Source organism: Pteronotus mesoamericanus, unplaced genomic scaffold (genome assembly GCF_021234165.1).
Source record: "Pteronotus mesoamericanus isolate MK-2021 breed Mesoamerican mustached bat unplaced genomic scaffold, CSHL_Meso_final contig_69, whole genome shotgun sequence".
NCBI lineage: Eukaryota > Metazoa > Chordata > Mammalia > Chiroptera > Mormoopidae > Pteronotus > Pteronotus mesoamericanus.
In genome coordinates, this window is record NW_026555237.1 from 3483245 (window position 1) to 3508396 (window position 25152).

Below are 25152 nucleotides of genomic sequence, written 5' to 3' on the forward strand. Positions count from 1 at the left end.
TCAAATCAAATTTGATTGCACTGGGTTAATATAAACTCCGTTATAAACTACTACCTCTGTCATCTCCTGCTCACTCTACCATAGCCCATTCCTCTGCCACACTCACTTATATCCTTAAACTCACCGGCCTTCCTTCAAGCCTTAAAGACCTGGTCCCTCTGCTTAGACTGTCCTATCTTTCCTTCCCACTTAGAGGATCCCAACCCATCCTCTAAGTCGGGCACTGAAAGTTTTGCTCCCTCTCCCAAGGATTAATTACCCTCATCCCAGCTTTTGCAACCTAGTTTATGTTTCCATCATAACACACACATATATAGCACGTGAGATTGGCATTTATTTGCACTTGTCTCTGCTACCACTTCTGGAACACGAACTCCTCAAACTGAGGATCTGAGGCATACAACTATGCATACTTGTTAATCTAAGGTACTTAGCACATTGCAGGAGTTGAGCCAAAGCTTGTTCAGTTCATTAATGAATTTTATTTTTAATTAAGGTCTACATTTAACATATGCTATATTGTGAATGAATTCTAGAGAGTAGGTGGGTACTGTGAAGTAAACTGACTCTTAAGTGATTTTGAAAATGATCACAAATAAAGGTTTCACTCACCCAAAGCTAGTTTTTTCGGAGACCTTGCCGATTCCCCACCCCGTGTCCACAGCCACCGGCCCACTGCCAGCCCTCCGCGACCTCCGTCGGTGTTCAACGCAAGGCTTAGCCCAGGCAAGAAATAGCCCCGCCTCCCTCCCTGCCAATCAATCGCTTCTCACACCCGCGTTGGCACCGCCCCCTTCCCGAGCCCCGCCCCCAGTCATCGCCCCAAGACTATAGCGGGCAGTTAGGTCCCATGGTGACCTTTCCTTCACTGGCCTTCACTATGACGATCACCTACAGCTGCATTGCTAATGGGCGAGTGATCCTAGCGGATCTGGCCTTGACCGGCGGCTCCTACCAGGTACCCATAAATCGTCACCTCAGCCTTCTAACCTTCTGCTTTTGAAAGGTAGTGCCTGCCGGCCCGCCCCGGGACACGTAGTTGCGGGGCAGCCCAAATGTGCAGTGAGTTGGAACAGAGGCCTCGCCCCCGTGCGCGGCCAAGTCAGCGAGGTGGTGAATCCCTGGCTGGATCCACTTGAGCTTCAAAACAGTAGAGCCGCACGTTCGCCACCTAGGGGTTAGAGTTGGTGCTGCACGCGACCCATTTGGCGGTGATAAACAGCCGTGTCCAATACCGAAGACCCCTTTAAGGGTTTCCTCACCCCTGCGGAGAAATGACTGACAGCTCAACACGCTTATTAAACATGTGTTACTTGCGAAATCCCTGGTTAAAGGTGGGGGATGCAGCAATGAAGAGAAGACGACACCTGGAGTTGTTGCTTTATGAGCTCGTTGTCCGTTTATGTCCAAGGGTTATATACAAGTGTCCTACAGTGTTGAATGCATTTCATTGACTGTTCCTGTAACACTCATGATGGGTGGTTGCTTGCTGACTACAGAGGAGGAAATTTTAGGGTGCTTGGAACAAGAAAGGACTCCGTGCAGAGGAAACAGCCCACCTCAAGAACCTCAGTAGGGCTAACACACAGGGTCCTAGCCTATAGGGGCTAAAGATGAGGTCAGAAAAGCAGGCAGAGGATACTCAATGAAGGGTCCTATTTTATTTTCTTATCCTGGAGAAACTAGGAAGTAATTAAATATAAATAAAGGATTAGCATGATCTGATTCATCTTCTGGTAAATTTAGTCCATTACAATCCAGAAGGTGGATTAGAGGGGAGAGAACCAGTTAGGGTGGTACTGTTATAGTTTATGTAGAAGAGCTAAGGACCTGAGCTACGGCAATGACAGTACAGAAAGAAGGGAGGGGGCAGATCCTAAAAAAAGGCTTTGTAAAACTAATTCTCAAGAGTTTGTGACAGGGTCATGCCTAGGATGATTCTTAATTTTCCCCTCCAGCTCTACTGCTATAGAATTGGCATATAACATTGTGTGAGTTTAATGTGTACAAGGTGATGATTTGGCAATTTTTTCCCTTGGGTGTGAAAATAGAAAATACAGATGGAGGAGCAGGATTGTGAGGGAGTTGGAGGAAATGCAGGGGAAGAGAGTACAGTTTGGAACAGGTTGAATTTTGTTGTCTGTTGAAAATGACCAATCTATTTGTGTATTTATTCCTCCACCTATTCCTAAAAGCTTCAAGTGATAAAAATGTTCAATAGGTAGCACTCAGAGGGTCAGGGCTAACAGTTGAATATAGTACAGTGGTTAAGACTGCCTGAGAAAAGTATAGAGAGTGAAAAGAGAAGAGGACCAAAAGGCAGAACACTGTTTAAGAACAGCATAGATAGGTGAGTCACCAAATGAGAGCATTGGTGTCCTGAAAGCCAAAAAAAGAAAGTTACATGAAGGTTTCATGCCCCAGAGAATTTGAAAAAGATCTAAACAGTGTTTATTGGACTCAACAGTTAGAAGATGATTGGTGACTTTATAGTTAGTTTGTAGAAGTGGTAGAGGCAGAAGCCAGATTGCTTTAAGCCACGTGAATGGGAGATGAGGAAATAATGAGAGTGAAGTTAGATTATTCTTTCAAGAATTTAGAAAGGGAGCCCTGGCTGGTGTGGCTCCATGGATTGAGCACCGGCCTGCGAACCAAAGGGTCCTGGGTCGATTCCCAGTCATGGCACATTCTTCGGTTGCAGGCCAGGTCCCCGGTAGGGGGCGTGTGAGAGGCAACCATACATTGCTGTTTCTGTCCCTCTCTTTCTCCCTCCCTTCCCCTCTCTCTAAAAATAAATAAATAAAATCTTTTAAAAAATAAAGTAAAATTGTTTTTTTAAATTTTTTAATTAATTAATTTTTTCAAATACATTTGTCTCTGCCTACCCCCGCCACTTTCCCTTACACCCTCCCTCCCTCAACTCTTCCCCTTTGATATAGTCCATGAGTCTTTGCTATATGTTCCTTGACTTTCCCCTTCCATTCCTTTTCCCTGCCCCCCCCTTCCCTCTTATCTCTGTTGGTTTCTTTTCCTTTCAGTGTTGCTGGTCTTATTTTCCTTGCATCTTTGCATTGTTGGTTAGGTTCCACTTATAGGTGAGATCAAATGGTATTTGTCTTTTGCCCCCTGGCTTATTTCGCTTAGCATAATGCTCTCGAGTTCCATCCATGCTGTCACGAAGTTTAGCAGTTCTTTTTTTCTTTCTGCTGTGTAGTTCCATTGTGTAAATGTACCATAATTTTTTGATCCAATCATCTACTGATGGGCATTTAGGTTGCTTCCAACAGTTGGCTATTGTAAACTGCTGCTATGAACATTGAGGTGCATAGGTTCTTTTGAATTGGCATTTTGGGATTCTTAGGGTTTAGTCCCAGCAGGGGAATCACTGGATCAAAAGGCAGTTCCATTTTCAGCTTTTTGAGGAAATTCCACACTGCTTTCCACAATGGCTGCACTAGTCTGCATTCCCACCAACAGTGTACTAGTGCTCCCTTTTTTCCACAGCCTCACCAGCACCTGTTGTTTGTTGATCTGTTTATGATGGCCATTCTGACCGGTGTGAGGTGATACCTCATGGTGGTTTTGATCTGCATTTCTCTGATGGCTAGTGATGCTGAGCATCCTTTCAAATGCCTCTGGGCCCTCTGTATCTCCTCCTTGGAAAAGCATCTGCCCAGGTCCTTTGCCCATTTTTGATTGGATCGTTAGTCTTCTTGGAGTGGAGTCGAGTGAGTTCTTTATGTATCTTGGAGATAAAACCTCTATCTGATGTATCATTAGCGAATATATTTTCCCATAGGGTTGGCTCCCTTTTCATTTTGCTGATGTTTTCTTTTGCCATGCAGAAGCTTCTTATTTTGATGAGGTCCCACTTGTTTATTCTTTCCTTTATGTCCCTTGCTTTAGGAGACATATCAGTGAAAAAATTGCTGCGTGGGATATCTGAGAGTTTCCTGCCAATGTTCTCCTCGAGGACTTTGATGGTGTTGCGACTTATATTTAAGTCTTTTATCCATCTTGAGTTTATTTTTGTGTATGGTGTCACCTGATGATCCCATTTCAATGTTTTGCATGTAGCCGTCCAGCTCTCCCAACACCATTTGTTGAAGAGGCTGTTATTGCTCCATTTTATGCTTCTGCCCCCTTTGTCGAATATTAGATGTCCATAGAGACCTGGGCTTATTTCTGGGCTTTCTATTCTGTTCCACTGGTCTATGGGTCTGTTCTTGTGCCAGTACCAGATTGTTTTGAGTATAGTGGCTTTATAGTAGAGTTTGATGTCCAGTATTGTGATCCCTCCTACTTTGTTTTTCTTTCTCAAAATTGCTGCAGCTATTCGGGGTCGTTTATGGTTCCATATAAATTTTTGAAATGTCTGTTCTATTTCTGTGAAATACTTCATTGGTATCTTAAGAGGGATTGCGTTGAATCTATAAAATACTTTGGGTAGTATGGACATTTTGATGATATGAATTCTTCCAATCCATGAGCACGGTATATGCTTCCATTTATTTGTGTCTTCCTTAATTTCTTTCTTCAGTGTTGTATAGTTTTCTGTGTACAGGTCTTTTACCTCCTTGGTTAAATTTATTCCTAGGCACTTTATTTTTCTTCTTGCTATATTGAATGGTATTTTTTTTCTGATTTCTTCTTCTTCTATTTCATTGCTAGTGTACAAAAATGCCTTTGATTTCTGAATATCAACTTTGTATCCTCTTGTTTTGCCAAATTCACTTATTAGGTTGAGGAGTTTTTTGGTAGAGTCTACAGGGTTCTCTAGGTACACTATCATGTCATCTGCCAACAATGATAGCTTCACTTCCCCCTTTCCTATTTGGATGCCTTTTATCTCTTTTTCTTGTCTGACTGCTGTGGCTAGGATTTCCAGTACCATATTGAAAAGAAGCGGTGAAAGCGGACATCCTTGTCGTGTTCCCAATCTTAGTGGGAAAGCTTTTAGTTTTTGCCCGTTGACTATGATGTTGGCTGTAGGTTTTTCATATATGGCCTTTATTACGTTGAGGAATGCCCCATTTATTCCCATTTTGCTGAGTGTTTTGATCATAAATGGGTGCTGTACCTTATCGAATGCTTTTTCTGCATCTATCGAGTTAATCATGTGGTTTTTGTCTTTTCTTTTATTTATGTGATGTATTATGTTTATTGACTTGCGTATATTGAACCATCCCTGCATCCCTGGGATGAATCCCACTTGATCATGGTGGATAATCTTTCGAATATATTGCTGGATGAGGTTTGCCAATATTTTGTTGAGGATTTTAGCATCTATGTTCATCAGCGAAATTGGCCTGTAGAGTTCTTTTTTTGTACGGTTTTTATTTTGACTCCCTGGTAGTCTAGTGGCTAGGAAAATTGTTTTTTTAAAAAAAGAATTTAGAAAGGGAATGAGATAGTGAAAGCTAGAAGAAGCATGGCCCAGCAGGGGCCTCATTTTTTAGTACAGAGCAAACTTTTACATGTATGTATGCTAATGGGAAGATTTCAGAGATACAAGAGAGGAGGAAGCTGCTGGTGGAGCAATACCGGAAGGAGCACAAAGGAATGGAACCCAATGTGGTCTTGGAGATGTGAGCCTTGTATTAAAGAAATGCCCTCTTTCTCTTGGGAAAATAAGGAATGTGGATATAGACACACAGAACTTGGTCTCCTTTTGGGGCTCTCCTCTTTCCCAACCCTTTAAATGCGATTTTCCCCAGGGTTCTAACTTCAGTCCCCTTTTAACTTGACACATTCATTCACACCCATGGACACCTTTACTTAAATCACTGTCATATCCACTTCCAAAGTAATCTGTCTTCACAGTTAGATTGCCTAATAGAAGAGTTAAATTAATTCTTTCCTAACTTATTCCTCCTTGCATATTTCTAATCTTGCTAAGTAGCTCTACCAAGCCATTCAAGCTGGAAAACTGGGAGTCACCTTCAATTTTTCCTTCTTCTTCACCTTCACATTGGTTCTCTGTCACCAAGTTCTATTTGTTCTGTCTCCTCCTGAGTATGCCTTGAATCCATCCCCTTGTTTCTGAAACATGTCATCATATAGGCTCTCAATTCATGTTACCAAGGGTTACTGAAAGTGCCTTCTAACTGAATTTCCAGATTTCAGCCTTATCCCTCTCAAAGCCAACCTCCACACTACTGCTCAAGTGGTAGTTCCAAAAAGCAAATATAATCATGTCACTCCCCTGCTTAAATTCATTTGGTGGCACCTGCTTACACACAGGATAAAACCCATACTACTTAGTGTGGCATTCAAGGCACTCCCTGGTAGGGCTTTTCAATGATTATCTCTTCTTCCCACACATATCTTTGTGCTCCAGCTATCCTGAGCTTCATACTATTGTCCACTCTCACCAGGGTCTCCCTTTATCTCCTCTTCCCTCTCTCTGGAACCTTCTTTTCTCCACTTCTTAAGTGTCATATACCCTCTCCTGCATTTTGAGACTTTTCTCATTTCCTCCTGAAGACTTCTCTATGCCCAGGCTAATTTACACTCCTTTATCAAACTACTTACCAGGCAGAATTAGAATCATCTTTTACTAGTCTCTGCTGTCAGACTCCTTTTACTTGCCTTCTGCTGAAGACAAGTGTGAAGACTTGTCTTCAGCTCTGTCTTTACATACTATATCCTCAGTAAATATTTAATTAACTAAGAAGGGAGAGAGACAGAAAGTTGAAGGAGTTTACAAACCAAATGGCCCCTCTTTATGAACCATGCAGGAAGTTAAGGAAATGGAAGTGGGTAGAGCACTATGATGCTGGAGGAACGGATTATAGGTTTAGAATGACTGCTGTGCAAAAAGCTGACCAGGGAGAAGGAAAGCAATGACAAGGTGTTTTAAAGGAAAGTTCTATCATGTCTTTTCTCAGTGTTAAATATTAGTGTCACAAATATTTTATACTGATTAGAAAAATATTAGTACCTACCAAAGCTTAATCATGAGATCAAATCAGTTGCTATTATAGGGTCTTAGAGCTTGACAGGATCCTAGAGGTCATCTTGCCCAATTCCTTCATTCTTCACACAAAGAAACAGACCCAGACAAGTCTCTTTCTTACGTTGTACCACATTTTAATTCCAAAAACAGAACTAAAGTCCAGTTTGTCACTACTTTATTGCCTTATATTGTCATTTGCTTTGTTTCAAATTTTGCTATTATTTCATTGACCATTTATTCTAAATAAATCACATGGGGAAAACTAGGAAAATATGTTCCACTGATGATAATAAGTAACTGAAAGATTATGTATTCCCTTAATTTTTTGTGTTTGTTAGGAAATCCTTTCCTGGAGAATACCACCTGGATTTTTCAGGCAATACCAAGAATTTCAAGCTTTACTCCCTACCATTAATAATAAGACTTCATCTCCCCAAAAATTTTTATTTCAAGTGTCATTTTGTGAAAGTGGAAAAGTTAATTAAGAATGTGGCTCTTCAAATTTTCTTAGGTAACTTTCAGGTTCCTTTCACACTTCTAAATAAAAGTAATGGGCCCTGGCTGGTGTGGCTCAGTGGGTTGAGTGCTGTCCTGTGAACCAAAGGGTCCTGGTTCGATTCCCAGTCAGGGCACATGCCTGGGTTGTGGGCCAGGTCCCCAGTAGGAGGCGCACAAGAGGCAATCACACACTGATGTTTCTCTCCCTCTTTCTCCCTCCCTTCACCTCCAAAAATAAATAAATAAAATATTTTTAAAACAAGAAAGAAAAGTAATGGGATTTCATACAGTTACCTGTATTTAAGGTATTTTGGATTATTGTTAACATAAGCTTACAAATTTTAACCAAAGAATGAGGCCTACAAAAAAAAAAGGTATAAGAAATCTCAGCAACTAATTGTTTTATAGAAAGAGATCAGTGAATAATAGTAAATAAAATTTTTATCTTAAAAAAGAATTAAGGTATTCAGAGCATGAGCGCAGAATACTTTTAATTTGTTAACATTTTATTTATAGTTTCAGTGACTAGACATCACTGAAAAGATATTTGATTAGATATTACTTCCCAGCCTTGAAACCATATATAAGATGTGACTGGAAAAATAAGACTGATTATCTAGTACAGCCTATATTTGCATGCCTGTGCACATACATACACACAGTATATGTGTACAATGAGGTCTGTCCAGAAGGTATCCAGCCATGTAATGTGAAAAACAGAGACATTTATTAAAGATACAAGACACAAGAACATTGTGCATAGGACAATGACACCTCAGTCCCCTTCTAAGAAGGCACTCTTGGACCTCACACAGTTCTCCCAGTCACCATCAGCTCCCCTGTTGTATTTTCCTGAATCTCATCAATGGTCTGAAATCTCTTTCCGATCAAAGGTGATTTTAGTTTTGGGAAAAGCCAGAAGTCACAGGGTGCCAAATCTGGGTGGTAGAGGGGCTGAGTCACCTGGGCAATTTGATGTTTCACCAAAAAACTCTTCACAAGATGTGATGCATAAGCAGGAGCATTGTTGTGATGAAGCTGCCAATCACCAGTTGCCCGTAACTGCAGCCTTCTGAATCATCTAAATATTTCCATGGAGGAATGTTCAAGCTTAATGCAAAATTTGATGCAGATTCGTTGCTCTACTCACTCAGTCATTTTGAATGCAACAGCCACACAGTACCCATGCTCAGTCAGAGGTGTCTACTGCCCCCACTGACTGGTACAGTGAAGTCATCCAGTCCACTCTCCTTGGATGACAGGTTACATTGATGTCATACAACCTGTTCTCATTATATTAACAATGACTTGGCTTTTTCTAGACCTCGTATTCATGTAATTTTAATATTTTCCTTCAGATTCACATGAATCTAAATATTCATATGAGTATTTCACCATAACTTGCCTCTTACCATGAATTATAAATAACCACCCATAAGTTCTCCTAGTAAATAATTGTCCCTTAATAAACTAATCAGAACATAAGTAAATTTAGGAGAAGAATAATGAAAAATACTTCAATACTCTACAAAGTAAATGCCGACAATTTATTTTTAGGAAACAGCAGCAACAGTGCTTAGGCTGGTGCTTCTTAGAGCTGAACCAAAGACCACAATTCAAATGGGAAGGTAAGATATATTCTAATAAAACTCTACTTTTTAACAATCATCACCTAATAATTCCAATAATAATGACATGAGGATAAATTATATTAGTTGCACATACTCTTGATTGAACCCTCAGAAAGGAGAACATCTATGGGGGGATCCCCGCAAAAAGCTAGAATTATCTTCTGGAGGGCAAGCCCCTTGTAGCACAGGCTTCCCCTGCTAGGCAATTGTTCTAGGAAACCCATCTGTACCAGTGTACCATCTGGTGTTATTGTGAGAGGCTAAGTAGTGCTTCAGTGAATTTTTTTTTTTTGAAGACTGAACGCTTTGCCCATACCATGATGGATGATTTACAAGCACACCTACCCATATCGCGCTTAGTGTTCAGCAGTTTTTAACCAAAAAATAGCATGACCCCCCTGCCCCAACATTGCTATTCACTTGATCTCATTTGTTTTCCCTGATGAAAAAAGTCCTCAAAGGGAAATATTTGCCAGGGTGGAAGAGGTGAAAAAAAATAAAGGCAGAAGCACTAAAAGGCATCAAAATCCACAAGTTCAAAAACTGTTTTGAGCAGTGGAAAAAAGTCTCCATAGGTGTATTGCATCAAATGGAGAGTACTTTGAAGATGACTGAAGTTTAAATGTAAGAAAGAATACACAATTTTTCATAAATAAATTCTGAAAATGCAGTTCATCATGTTCCAAGCAGCTGGATCAAGAGGCTTGGTCCCTTTGGCAAGACTATACACGTTTTTTCACCAGATGGTACATAATATCTGTTTGTACCTCCTTTTGATGTGCTAGTAGCCATTGATATTCATTGTTTACACACTATAGCCATGAATTTATCAGGGATTGCAAAATGGTGATATTCTAACTTTGTTTCCACTTATTAGCAGGAATGATTTCAAAAAAGAGACAATTTCTTCATCCACAATATGCTTACCTGTATAGTATTGTACATTCTAATTTGAATCTTTTGAGAACCTCTTCCCTGAACTCCAAACTCATATATCCAGCTGCCCATTCCACATCTCTGTTGGATATTAGATAGGCATCTCAACCTTAGGTCTAAAACCAAGCCTCCTCCTGCAGTTACCCACACATCAACTTTCCTTGGGCCTAAAATTTTTATGATCCTTGACTTCTGTCTCCTTTACAGTTGAATCCAATTCATCAGCAATTCCTGTTGCCTTTACCTTCCAAGTATATCCAGAATCTGACAACTTCCACCAATACCATAGGAACCACACAACCATCATCTCTTACTTGGGTTACTCGATATAAAGCTAGCTTCATTTTTTTCTTTTTAAAAATTGTATTCAAAATTTGATTTAATAACATTTTATAATTATGCAAAATGATATGGTTCCAAAGTCAAATCTACAAAACACATTCCTTTAAGAAGTCTAATTTTCATTCCTTTCCTGTCCACACCACACTCTCTACCCCTTATATAGGTTATCATTTTGAATAAGTTTTTAGTTTATCTTTTTTTTCCTATAAGAGACACACACATATATTTGTACTTCCCTTGGTAATATGAGAGAATGATAGATAAAGGGTTGTACATTGTACACACTTACTCTACCTTGCTTTTGTCAGTTAATAGTCTATCCTAGACATCAAATATTCAAGTTTGTTAACATTTAAAGATAGTTTCTGAATGTTACTCACTAATAATGTATTAAACAAAATTCAAAATGTCTCCTTTCGTATCCATTATCAATTTACTTCAAATCACACATATAACTTTCAGAGAAATGGTAGAATTAGCAACTTTTTCAGCAAAGACTTCTCCCAACTTAGAAATAAAAATATTTTCCAAGTGGGGATTTCGTGTATCAATCAATATCATCATTAAAAATATTTGTAGCACATTGTATTCATGATATCTTATGAAGGGATTTTATATTGAAAGGACATAATCTTCTGCCTCTAGGTTATCTTTTCTATGTGTTTCTGAGATTCTCATTCTCATGTATATCCAATTTAGCATTTGACCAGGTCTGTTGCCGGTTAACTATTTGGAAAAAGTATGTTCAAAACAAAGTGTAGGCACCAAGCAACTATTTTTGTTGCCGTATCCCTAAAGTTTCTGGATTCTTGGGCAACAAAGATGTGGACACTTTCCAAGAGTCTTCTAGCCTCTTAATATGTGACTCTGAGAAGGTCTAGAAGTGGGAGTGGTCTGGATAAGGTACTCTTAGCATACTATAGGGGAGTTTAATTCTTCCTCCTCAACTCATCCTGTTCTCCAGTATATTAGCTATTTATTGGCAGTTTACAATTTTTAATTCTATCACAATAGAAAGCCAAGAAGTGCCAAAATTGGATATGTCTACCTAAAAATATAAGGATAGTAAAAATCAAGTGAACATAGCATTTTCTATTTGATCAAAATCTTGATTCAAATTTGGAATATGATTATATTTTATTTGATTATTAGAGTTTTCTTTCTTTTTTTGTAACCAAAACTTTAATCCCAAGGATTCTCACAAAACATATTACAAATGACAGCATGAAAAAAAACTTTTGCACAGTAACTCAACGTTCAGCTCTACAATGTACCCTTAAACTGGCAGGACACTGGTATCTTGAAGTCTCAAATTTCCAAATGAATAATGTCACAAAGAGCTATGTATTCATATACAGCAATCACGTAAGAAATTTATGACCTAAAGCAAAGAAAGGTAAACTAACTTTCTGGAAACTTCTTAGATTCTACACTAACTGGACAACTTCTGCCCAGTGTAAAGACTAGTTGGATTTTTCTTTTTAAATCTCTAAACTAGTTTAAGGGTGCAGCTTTAATTTTTACCTGCTGGTTTGTGTTCACAGAAGCTTTCGAAGGCTGCTTGTTCAACTACAGCTGCATGTTATATCCCAGCTATGGAAAGTCTTAAGTTCAATTTTTGTCAGTTTAGTTTCCATAATACTAAACATCACACTTTAGCTGGGAGAAGTTAAGAGATTTATTATCAGTCTATGCAAGACTCAAGTTCAAAGCAAAACCAATTTTGCTTAAGGGAACATTGGAAAGTAACAATTATTGGTATTACATTGCCTCATATGATCCATTTCAAACCATAGAGAATTACATCTTCATGTCACTGTTCCAAGACAAAGGTGAACAGCTAAAACATCTTAAAAATGCACCAAGCTTATGAAGTCTCAAACAAAACTTGAATTTTCTGTACATAAGTTTTCTATAGCTATATGAGATTATGAGTTTTATCTTCATTGAAATTTATTATTTATATAATTTAAATACGTATTCAAATTTTACCATTTTTATTTAACATAATTTAATTTTTCAAATATATGAAAAATATTCTAATCTGATTACAAGAGTTATCTATATAGCTTTTATACTATTAATGAGAGCTTGAAGACAAAATTAAATTTGTTGCATAAGTACTAAATTTCTTTAATATTACCATGTAAATGAACATATTCTTTTCAAAGCTTTGTCTATCATAGTCTCTTTATTGATGGGATCATTTACCTATGTGTCTCAGACAATGCGTTGGATATTGTAACACCATCTGCATTTCTTAAAAATGTAAGTAATATCTTATACTACTTTAAGGACCTTTTCAGTTTCTGAAATTATGAGGTCTCTATTTTATAGTTTATTAATTATAATGTCACTAAACAAAAGCAGATCATTCATCTGTGTATAAAGCATAGCTACTAATGACCTTCGGAGATTTCTTACCCTCATCCCTTGTTTGTCTCCTGTTTCCATGCTTTCCCCAACTCTGAAGCAAGATCTGTAAAGACAATCCATTCAGACCTATTAGAATCTCTCTTTATATTTATTTTGTTCTTTAAAAGTAAGAAAGAAATGAAGCTTTACTAATACTTAAAGTGCTTTCTTTTTAAATAAAGACTTTATTTATTCCTTTCTAGAGAAAGGGGAAGGGAGGGAGAAAGAGAGGGAGAGAAAAATCAATCAGTTGCAGGATCTGGCCTGGCCCACAACACAGGCATGTGCCCTGAACTGGGAATCAAACCAGGGACCTTTTGGTTTGCAGACCAATGCTCAACCCACTGAGCTACACCAGCCAGGGCTTAAAAATACTTTCTCAATAGCAGATTTATTTAATTTACAAATAATTACATATAACACATTTCTGGAAGAAAACATGAATTAATTTTGAATTAAATGAAAGAATTTTTTAATCAAGATATACAATCTTTAGGGAAAATTTTTCTTGAAAATTAACAGCAAATATAATATATGGTAAAAAGAGGACTTATGTATATGAGGTCTGTCCAGAAAAAGTCCAGCCATTGTTAATATAATGAGAATGGTTTGCAGTACATTGATATAACCTGACAGCAAAGGAGAGTGGACTGGAACATACATGCATGAACAATGACAACTTCACTGTACTAGTCAGTGGAGGTGGTAGATGCCATTGAGTGAGCATGTGTACTGGGTGGCTGTTGCATTCAAAATGGCTGAGTGAGTAGAGCAACGAATCTGCATCAAATTTTGCATTAAGTTTGAACATTTCTCAGTGAAAACTATTAAGATGATTCAGAAGGCTGCAGCTATGGGCAACTGGTGATTGGCAGCTTTATCACAACAACACGCCTGCTCATACATCACTTCTTATGGAGAGGTTTTTGGAGAAACAGATCACCCAGGTGATTCAGCCCGCCTACAGCCCAGATTTGGCACCTTGAAACTTCTGGCTTTTCCCAAAATTAAAATCATCTTTGGAAAGGAAGAGGTTTCAGGCTTTCAATGAGATTCAGGAAAATATAACAGGGCAGCTGATGGTGATTAGGAGAACTGTGTGAGGTCTGAAGGTGCCCTCTTTGAAAAGGATTGAGGGATCATTGTCCTATGTACAATGTTTCTTGTGTCTTGTATCTTCTTTAATAAATGTTTCTGTTTTTCACTTTACATGGCTGGTTACCTTCTGGACAGACCTCATATGTACTTATGTAGATACATGAGATTTTATAAATATTTTAAAGAGTTATTACCCTTCTCAGTAGCTATCACCTGTTGCTCACTATCACCAAGAGTTTAATCTCCAACCAGAATAAGACTTTGTGACTTTGTGTAGGTCAGTCTTAGTAACAAACAAGGACTAAGCCATTATTCTGGTAACTTTATGGTCCAAATAGTACATTTGTTTCTTATTTTTAAGGTAAATAATACTAATATTCAATTTTATTTGTAAATAAATAATTCAGGATAAACATTTTAATAAAAAATACTAATGGAAAAATCAGTCAGCTATAAAATAATTACTAAATGTTATTCCTCAGTCACATTCATGAATCATACATATATTTAATTTGTATCATGTATCAACTTGCTTTAACACAGCTCAAACTGTAACCAGAGTCAGAATCAAAAGTTATTAGGCCTAATATTGTCATTCTACAGTGAGCGACAGTTATACCTAGACAATTGTTAGAGTCTTGATGCTAAACAGTATTAGCCATTTAATTGACTATACTCTAATTTTTTTCTCTCTTCCGTTGTTATAAAACATCCCAATTTTACTGCCTTTCCACAATCAAATGACACAAAATTGCTAATCATATAATTTTTACCATTACATCTGAGGAATACAACATTTAGTACAAACAATTATCAGAATTTTTTCTTGAAACTTTGCAGTGTCTTGTAACAACTCTATAGGATTGAACAATGGTATCATGACATATAGTTGGGATTGTTTTGTTGTCATTGAATGGATTTTGAGAGTAGGCGCAGGAAGGGAAAATAAGTGTTTATTTAAAAAATATCATAGACTCCCATGTTTCCTTGTTTACCAAAGGTAAACATCTGCTCTTTCCTTCAAATCCTCAGATATACCAAAGAATTAAGGAAGCACATGCAATCTCACAGTGTGAGGCTGTAATCTGTACTATAGCAGTAGAGAAGACTGGACAAGCAGTTTTCATAAATACTGCATCTTTAAACAGAAATCTTGCCACCAAAAATCTTGAAATTTGCTGGTTATTTTTATGTCAGGTTTCTGCCAGCCTGGGCTTTAAATAAACATTAACTCTGTAATTATCCAGTTGAAGTTATCTATATAGTTTACATATTTCCATTTTCACTTTCCCAGGTTAGTGATATTTTTCTAAGAAATCCTTTGATGTCACAAGAACATTTTTCTCCTTCAAATGCAGTTGCTGCAGATTTTCAGCAAGTATTAGGGAAGTATATGGTATGTAACCTCTGACTATATTCCTAAACACCATTAGTATTGCAGCTAACAAATCAGTTAGGAATTTTGAGTTAAGAGCTGTAAGGTAAATGAGAACTGAGATCTTCTATCTCCATATAATAAGTAATGCTATCCATGATATATAGATAACTGAATAAAATAAGATAAAGTATGTATGGTATACTATACTTATTTATATATGCAACCTTTTAAGGAAGAGGGAATAAATACAAATATATGTATTTGTTTGTTTATAGTATAAAAAACAAGGTGGGCTGAAGCAGTGCAAGGAAAGGATAAACCAAAAACATTCCAGTGGTTGCCTATGATAAGGATGGGGGGATAAGACTAGAAACTAGACCTCTCTGAATGAAACTTGCTTTACAAATTAGACTTTGGAACCATATATATATATTACATAATTTTAAAATACTATTAAATGAAATATTTAAAAAGTACTTCCTGTTAAGTGAAGTAGGACAGTCACAAGAGGACAAATGTGATTCCACTTGTATGAGGTACCTAGAGTAGTCAGATTTATACAGACAGCAAGTAGAATGAAGGTTGCCAGAGTCTGGAAGGAGGAAAGGAAGAAGAGTTATTACTTTTTTTATTTTTCCCATTCTCAATTTATTTTTTTTATTGTCAAATACATTTGTCTCCATTTCCCCATGACTACTTTTGCCTGCCCCCGCCCCCCACCAATCCTTTCCCACTTTGGCTTTGTCCATCAGTCCTTTACACATGTTCCTTGACTTGACCCTTCACTTCCTTTTCCCCACCCCCTCCCCTTCCCTCTTGATCCTGTTAGTTTCTTTTTTCTGTCAATGTTGCTGGTTATATTTTCCTTGCTTGTTTGTTTTGTTGATTAGGTTCTACTTATAGGTTAGATCATAAGGTATTTGTCTTTCACCCCCTGGCTTATTTCATTTAGCATAATGCTCTCCAGTTCCATCCATCCTGTCGCAAAGGGTAGTAGCTCTTTCTTTCTTTCTGCTGCATAGTATTCCATTGTGTAAATACACCATGGTTTTTTGATCCACTCATTTCCTGGTGGACACTTAGGTAGTGTCCAGCACTTAGCTATTGTAAATTGTGCTGCGATGGACATTGGGGTGCATAGACTCTTCTGAACTGGTGTTATGGGATTCTTAGGGTACAATCCTAGCAGTGGAATCACTGGGTAAAAAGGGAGTTCCATTTTGAATTTCTTGAGGAAATTCCCAACTGTTTTTTCCACAGTGGCTGCACCGGTCGGCATTCCCACCAACAGTGGACTAGGGTTCCCTTTTCTCCACAGCCTCGCCAGCACCCGTTGTTTTGTGATCTGCTTATGATGGCCATTCTGACTGGTGTGAGGTGGTACCTCACTGTGGTTTTGATCTGAATTTCTCTGATGGCTAGTGATGCTGAGCATCCTTTCATATGTCTCCGGGCCCTCTGTATCTCTTCCTTGGAAAAGCATCTGCCCAGGTCCTTTGCCCATTTTTTAATAGGATTATTTGTCTACCTAGAGTGGAGTCGTGTGATTTCTTTATGTATTTTAGAGTTCAAACCCCTATCTGACGTACCATTGACAAATATATTTTCCCATTAGGTTGGTTCCCTTTTCATTTTGCTGATGTTTTCTTTAGCCATGCAGAAGCTTCTTATTTTGATGAAGTCCCTCTTGTTTATTCTTTCCTGTATGTCCTTTGCTTTAGGGGACATATCAGTGAAAATATTGCTGTGTGGGATATCTGAGAGTTTCCTGCTTATCTTCTCCTCTAGGACTTTTATGCTATCACAACTTATATTTAAGTCTATTATCCAACTTGAGTTTATTTTTGTGTATGATGTCAGTTGGTAGTCAAATTTCAATTTTTTGCATGTAGCTGTCCAGCTCTCCCAACACCATTTGTTCAAGAGGCTATTTTTACTCCAATTCATGTTTCTGCCTACTTTGTCAAATATTAATTGACCATAGAGACATGGGTTTACTTCTTGGCTTTCTATGCTACTCCACTGATCTATGTGTCTGTTCTTGTGCCAGTACCAGATTGTTTTGATTACCGTGGCCTTGTAATAGAGTTTTATGTCTGCTATTGCAATTCCTTTTGCTTTGTTTTCCCTTCTCAAAATTGCTGTGGCTATTTGAGGTCCTTTATGGTTCCATATAAATTTTTGAAATGTCTGTTCTATGTCTGTGAAATATGTCTTTGGTATCTTAATAGGGATTGCATTGAATCTATAAATTGCATTGGGTAGTATGGACATTTTAATGATGTTAATTTTTCTAGTCCTTAAACACAGTATATGCTTCCATTTATTTGTGTCTTTTTTAATTTATTTCTTCAGTATTGTATAGTTTTCTCCATACAGGTCTTTTACCTCCTTGGTTAAATTTAATCCTAGGTACTTTATTTTTCTTGTTGCTATAGTAAATGATATTTTTTTTCCTGATTTCTGCTGCCGCTATTTCATTGTTGGTGTACAAAAATGCCTTCGATTTCTGAATATTGACTTTGTATCCTGCTGTTTTGCCAAATTCACTCATTACTTCAAGTAGTTTTTTGGTGGATTCTATGGGGTTTTCTATGTGCCCTCTCATGTCATCTGCAAACAATGACAGTTTTACTTCCTCCTTCCCAATTTGGAAGACTTTTATTTCTTTTTCTTGTCTTACCAGTGTGGCTAGGACTTCCAATATTATTTTGAATAGAAGTGGTGAAAGCAGACATCCTTGTCTGGTTCCTGATCTTAATGGGAAAGCTTTTAGTTTTTGCCCGTTGAGTATGATATTGGCTGTAGGTGTTTCATATATGGCCTTTATTATGTTGAGGTATGCCCCATTTATTCCCATTTTGCTGAGTGTTTTTATCATAAATGAGTGCTATACCTTATCAAATGCTTTTTCTTCATTTATTGAGATGATCATGTGGTTTTTGTCTTTATTTTCGTTTATATGATGTATTATGTTTGTTGTTTTGTGAATATTGAACCATCCTTCCATCCCTGGGATGAATCCCACTTGATCATGGTGAATGATCCTTTTAATGTATTTCTGGACGTGGTTTGCCAATATTTTGTTGAGGATTTTAGCTCTACATTCATCAGCAATATTGGACTGTAGTTTTCTTTCTTTGCAGGGTCTTCATCTGGTTTTGGGATTAGGGCAATGCTGGCCTCATCAAAAGAGTTTGGGAGTATTTCCTGACAGAATTTTTAGAATAGTCTAAGAGAACAGAGGTTAGCTCTTTCTTAAATGTTTTGTAAAATTCTCCTGTGAAACCATCCAGTCCAGGGCTTTTTTGTACCAGGATATAGTTGATTACTGCTTCAGTTTCACCAGCTGTTGTCGGTCTGTTCAGCCTTTTTGCTTCATCTTCATTCAGTGTTGGAAGGTTATACTTTTCTAGATATTTGCCCATTTAATTAAGGTTTTCAAATTTCTTGGCATGTAATTGTTCATAGTAATTTCTTATGATCTTTTGTATTTCCGTGGTATTGGTTATTTCTTCTCTTTCATATCTGATATTATTTATTTAGGTCCTCTCTCTTTTTTTCTTGATGAGTCTGCTTAAATGCTTGTCAATTTTGTTTATCCTTTCAAAGAACCAGCTTCTGGATTCATTGATCCTTTGAATTGTTCTTTTTGTCTCTACGTCATTCAATTCTGCTTTGATATTGATTATATCCTTCCTTCTACTTGCCCTGGGACTTGGTTGTTGTGTCTACTGTTCTTGAAGCTGGAGGGTTAGGTCGTTTATTTGAAATGTTTCTATCTTTTGTAGGTAGGTCTATGTTGCTATGAACTTCCCTCTCAGGACTGCCTTTCCTGTGTCCCATAAGTTTTGGACTGTTGTGTATTCATTTTCATTTGTTTCCAGAAACTTTCTGATTTCTTCATTGATCTCATTATTGACCAATTCATTGCTTAATAGCATGCTATTCAGTCTCCATGAGTTTGAATGTTTTTGAGATTTTTCCTTCAGGTCAGTTTCTAGTTTCAAGCCCTTGTTGTCTGAGATAATGCTTATTATGATTTCAATTTATTTGAATTGTTGAGGCCTGTTTTGTGTCCTATCATGTGGTCAATCTTTGAAAATGTTTTGTGTGCATTTGAAAAGAATGCGTATTTTGCTTCTTTGGGAAGAAAAGTTCGATATATGTCAGTTAAGTCCATTTGATCTAATGTGTGTTTCAGTTCCACAATATCCTGGTTGATGTTTTGTATTTGGAAGACCTATCCTTTTTTGACAGTGGGGTGTTTAAATCCCCTACCTTCAGTGCATTGTTGTCTATATCTTTCTTGAAGTCCTGCAAGATTTTCCTTATATATTTGGGTGCTCCTATGTTGGGTGCATACAGGTTTACAATGTTTATGTCTTCTTGATGGATTCTTCCTTTGAGTATTATAAAGTGTCCTTCTGGGTCTCTTTTTATGGCCTTTGTTTTGAAATCTATTTTGTTTGATATAAATATTGCTACCCCTGCTTTTTTTTTCCTGTCCATTTGCTTGGAATATTTTTTTCCATCTCTTTACTTTCAGTCTGTGTACGTCCTTTTTTCTGGGGTGTGTCTCTTGTAGGCAGCATATGTGTGGGTCATGTTTTCTTATCCATTCAGCTACCCTATGTATTTTAATTGGAGCATTTAATCCATTTACATTTAAAGTTATTATTAATGGGTACTTATTCATTTTCCCCCTTTGAGCCTGTGTTCTTCTCTTTCTCATTCTTTTACTTCATCTTCTTAAAGCAGTCCCTTTAGCATATCTCGCAGTGCTGGTTTGGTGGAGGTGTATTCTTTTAGCTTTCTTTTGTCTGGTAAACTCCTTATTTCGCCTTCCATTTTAATTCAGAGCCTTGCTGGGTAGAGCAGTCCTCGTGGCAGGCCTTTGCTTTTCATGACTGGGAATATTTCTTGCCATTCCCTACTGGCTTGCAGTGTTTCTGTTGAGAAGTCAGCTGCTAGCCATATTGGGGCTCCCTTATATGTTACTACCTCCTTCTCCCTTGCTTCCTTTAGGATTCTCTGTTTGCCTTTCATATTTGCTATTTTAATGATGGTGTGTCTAGGATTGGGCCACATTGGGTCCCTCTTGAATGGGACCCTCTGTTCTTCCTGGACTTGTGTGACTTTTTCTCTCCTCCAATTAGGGAAGTTTTCCATCATGACTTATTCAAACAGATTCTCTATCCCTTGCTCATCTTCTTCTCCTTCTGGTATCCCTATTATAGATATTATTACGTTTCAGGTTGTCCTGCATTTCCCTAAACTCCTCTTCTTTGTTTTTGAGGCATTTTTCATTTTCTTACTCTTACATAATTCTCTTTGAGTTCACTGAGCTCATTGAGCTTCCTTAGACCCATTGTTTTCAACTCAATATGTCATAGTTTACTTGTCTCTATTTCATTTAGTTCTCTTTGTGGGGATTCCTCCTTTCTGTTTGATTGGGGAATGTTTCTTTTACTTTCCATTTTTTTTGTGAGACTCTTCCTCTTTGCTTCTGCTTCTTAAATTGATCTACCCTGATTTCCTGACTATGTGGTGTGAACTCCTATGGTAGTAGGTGTCTCTTTTTTTTTTCTTTCTTGGTCTTTCTCTGATGATGTCAGATGTTGACCCCGTCTGACCTTAGGCAGCCTCTTCGAGACTTCCAGAAATCTACTGTCTGTGTCTGTCTCCTGCAATTGTTAATCTAGTCACTCCACCCTCAGCCATCAGGCTTAGGCACCACAAGGCCGGGAACAACCCTCTGAGGACAGGCTATTGTGTCCTTTCAGGCTGCTGCCACTCTGGGGAGTGGCCTGCCTGAGCAAGATGGCAACTGTGGAATGGGAGAGGAGTCAGCACCGGTATCCCCTCTGGCTACTCCCTCAGTTCTCTCCCCAACGCCTCCATCTCCAGTCTCTCCTCGAGCATTTCTAGACAGCTCTGTGTCCCCTTTAGCCAGGGATCTACTGTCTGTGCTGGTCACTCTGTACTCAGCAACCAGGCCTGTGTGCAACACCTGGCCAGGGCAGAGCCTCCTGAAGATGAGACTATTATGTCCTTTATGCCTGAATAAGATGGAAGCTGCGGAATGGGACATGAGTCAGCAACAGGGTCCAGCTGGCCACTGTCTCAGTTCTCTCCCCAAAGCTTTCCTCACCAATCTCTTCTCAGGTGGCTCCAGCCCACTCTGCCCCCACCTTTGCCCAGAGTCTAAGGTAAGTGGCTGCCACTGCACATTTTTGAATTGGCCCTTTAAATGGCTCTTTGCGTCTCAAGCTGCCAGTCTCTGACAGAGAGCACCACTATGCTTTTCGGAGCTGTCTGTTGTCTGTGTTTTGGGGGCTCTGGTGCTGTAGACTGGAGATCTCCACTTATGATCTAGACCCTGCTCTTCTTAGGGGGAGCCAACTGGCCGTTTCAATATCCCTCTGGCGCTGCCACCCACGGGTGCCCAGCCCACCTTCTTGATCCTCCACCACCCTTCCTACCAGTTAGGTTGTGCAAAAGTAGATTCCTCTGTCTATCCGAGGTTTTAAGGCTCCTCTCTTGCTATCGTTTCGTTGTTTTCCAGGTGATTTCTCCACAATTTAGTGGCAATTCCAGTTTGGTCATGGGAGGAGGTCAGTGTGACTTCCCCTCACTCTTCTGCCATATTGAGTCCTCCCGAAGAGTTATTACTTAATGGGTTCTGAATTTCAGTTAGGGAAAATGAAAAATTTCTGGAGATAGTTGGTGATGATATTATACAACAATGTAGATATAGTTAATACCACTGAACTATACAGTACAAAAATCACTGAAATCACAATTTTTATGTTATGCATATTTTACCATTATAAAAAAATTAATTTTAAGAAGTAATACCTAAAACTCAAAGCAAAAAAAAAAGGACCCGCCAGTCAAGATGGAGGTATAGTTAGATATGCTTCATCTCCATGTGCAACCATAGAAAGAATTACAACTATATCTCAAAACTAATAACACCCAGAACCATCAGAAACTCAAGCTGTATGAAAGCCCAACAACCAAGGATTTAAAGAATATACGTTCAGGGGAGCTTCCAGTCAAGATGGCGGTATGGGCAGACATGGCTCACCTCTTTGCGCAACCATATCAAAATCACAATCAAAAACATAGAAAAAAACATCACTTAGAACCATCATAAATTTAATTGAATGGTTCCAAGTCTGACAACTACAGAATTAAAGAATCCACATCCATTGAGACTGGTAGGAGGGGCGCAGATGCAGAACAGATTGGTCCCACATCCATCCATGTGTGTTGGATAAAAATTTGGTAGGGATATCTCAGGAGCAAGCAGGCCCAGCCCCACACCAGGCCCCCCAGCCAAGAGTTACAGTGCCAGGAAGATAAGTCCCAACAACTTCTGGCTGCAAAAATCAATGAGGATTGAGTCGATGGAAGAAACTTCTGAAGCCAAAAGCAGTTCCTCTTAAAGAATACACACATGGACTCACCTACTCAGACTCACTCCCTCTGAGTTCCTGCACTGGGGTGGCAGCTTGAAGGTTACCAGAGGCATACCAGCAAAGGCTGAAGTGTCTGGAACTGGGGTGAGCAGAAGCCATTGTACTTTCCTGAGCCTTCCCCATGCAGAGCCACAGAGCCGGCAGTCTGTTGCCATATTTAAGACTCCATCAACCTGGCTAACACTGTTCTACCTCTTGGAGATCCCCAGAGACTCCACCCCACCCAACTTACTGGCCACCCAAGCTGCTCTTCCATATGAATGGCAGGTCTTGATTCATGCTTCACAACTTCCTAAATCCTATCAAACAAGCAACAGCTGGCCTCAGTGAGCTCCAAGCCAGGCATTAGCAGAAGCCTGATTAGCTTCACAGCTTGGCTTGGCCTGGGAATCTCCAAGCCAAGCACAAGTAGCAGCCATCTCAGATTGCTTTATAGCTCAGGAAGGGTGGCTCCAGGCAACACAGGTTGGGGCTGATGTTGGCCTGCACTGCCCAGGAAGCCCCAAGGCGAGTGCACCCAGTAGACAGCCACAGACCACTTCAGAGCACCACCATCCTGCCCCTGCACAGCTGATCCTCCACGGAGAGTGGAGGTTGGTGGTAAGTTCTCACAGCCAATCCTTGCAGCTGACTGGCCTGGGTAAATCCCTCCCATTGATCTGCCAACAGCAATAAGGCTCAACTACAAGAGGAGGGTGTACTCAGCCCATAGGAAGGGTGCACCTCAAATACTCAGCATGGGTGATAGGGAAGGTGTGCCACTGGACCCTACAGGACACCTACTACATTAGACCACAGTACCAAGATATGGAGTCAAAGCATCTCTACCTAATACATAGAAACAAACCAAAATGAGGAAACAAAGAAACATGGTGCAAATGAAAGAACAGATCAAAACTCCAGAAGAACATCATGGCATCAATGCAGAAATGACTGTAGAAAGAACTGTTGGCTTTTCAAAATGACCCACATCCTGGAATGACTTTAAATGAAAAGAATGTTCAAAATTCACTTACACAGAGGATTATAGACATAGAAGTACACCAAGTACCTTATATGAAGGGGAAGAATTTCAACTTGTATTTAAGTTTAGTAGTCGATATCCTTTTGACTCTCCTCAGGTCATGTTTACTGGTGAAAATATTGCCATTCATTCTCATGTTTATAGCAATGGTCATACCTGTTTATCCATTCTAACAGAAGACTAGTCCCATCTCTCTTAGTCCAATCAGTTTATCTTAGAATTATCGACATGCTTTCTAGCTGCAAAGAAAAGAGATGCTCACCAGATAATTATTTTTATGTTTGAACTTGAAACAAGAATCCAAAGAAAACAAAATGGTAGTATCATAATGATACATGTTGATGCTACTATGATCATCCTCCTAGTAGAAGATAGTCCTACTGAGAAAATGAGCACTTTGATCATTTAGTCTTTGAACTTTCACCTGTGACTGGAAGTAACCTATAGGCAATGAAAACTACTTCCTTTTACTGCATTTTTACTCAAGTGCATTCTGGGCACATGTTGATTGCTTATTCAGTCCAGGCAACTGACATGCTTTTATTAGTTATATAGTATTAATGCAGGTGTCAGGCAAGGTCAAATATAATTCCACTTTTTAAAATTTTTTAAGCTTTTGGAGAAGTTCTAGGTCTTCCTGAATTGTGCAATAACAGTAACTTCCTTGGCAGTTTGGGGACATTCATTGCCGGCAATGGATGTCATAACAGGAAAATTTTTCATTAACTCCTGCCACCCAGTAATAATGCATGATAGGGCCTATGAAATGAATTTAACAGTTCTAATGGGATTATAAATAAAGTGAGGGATCCAACATTACTTTGAAAATCACTCCAACTTGTTTCTATTTGAATTCTATGCAGTGTGATCCTAAGGTTAATAGCATGAATTAACATGCATGTTTAAAGGACTGTAATGAGAGATCATTGTATATTTATTGAATTGTTTATATCTGCTGTCAAATTATTTTGACATGGAAGGTTTTCAAGTAACATTGGCAGAGAGGTACAATATGTTATCCCTATGGTGAAAATAAATTCATTTGCTGTATATAGTGCCTCAGTCGCTGAAGTAAAGGTATGAGTAAGACAGGGTATGAATGGTTTAATCAAGGTTTTATTTTGGAAGTAAAATGGCAGTGATGATTAAACTGCTGCAGTCCATAATTTGGGCTTGTTTCTACATTAATGATTTTTCCAAGTAGAGTGCACTTTGTTACTTCATGCTAGCCATCAGCATCAGCCCTGCTGCTTAAACACTATTTCATTTGTTTATGTTTGGAAAATCCATAAACATTTTGTTTGCAATTTTGTTTTTTGTTATATCTTAAGTCAAGTTTAAATGTTACAATACTTTAATTAAAAAACTTTTGTCAAATTTTTTCT

At 38.6% G+C, this 25152-nt stretch overlaps 1 protein-coding gene and 1 pseudogene across 1 annotated transcript in view; both read left to right on the forward strand.

The window, feature by feature from the left end:
* Positions 1-880: 880 nt before the first annotated feature.
* The window catches only part of LOC129077798 (vesicle-associated membrane protein 7-like), a 71457-nt gene continuing 47185 nt past the window's right edge, over positions 881-25152 (forward strand). Inside the window, exons 1-4 of the mRNA XM_054582355.1 lie at positions 881-958; positions 9014-9084; positions 12537-12633; positions 15173-15274. Coding sequence (XP_054438330.1) covers positions 881-958; positions 9014-9084; positions 12537-12633; positions 15173-15274 — 348 coding nt within the window. The remainder of the gene's footprint in view (positions 959-9013; positions 9085-12536; positions 12634-15172; positions 15275-25152) is intronic.
* Positions 23656-24109, forward strand: LOC129077799 (ubiquitin-conjugating enzyme E2 W-like; annotated as a pseudogene).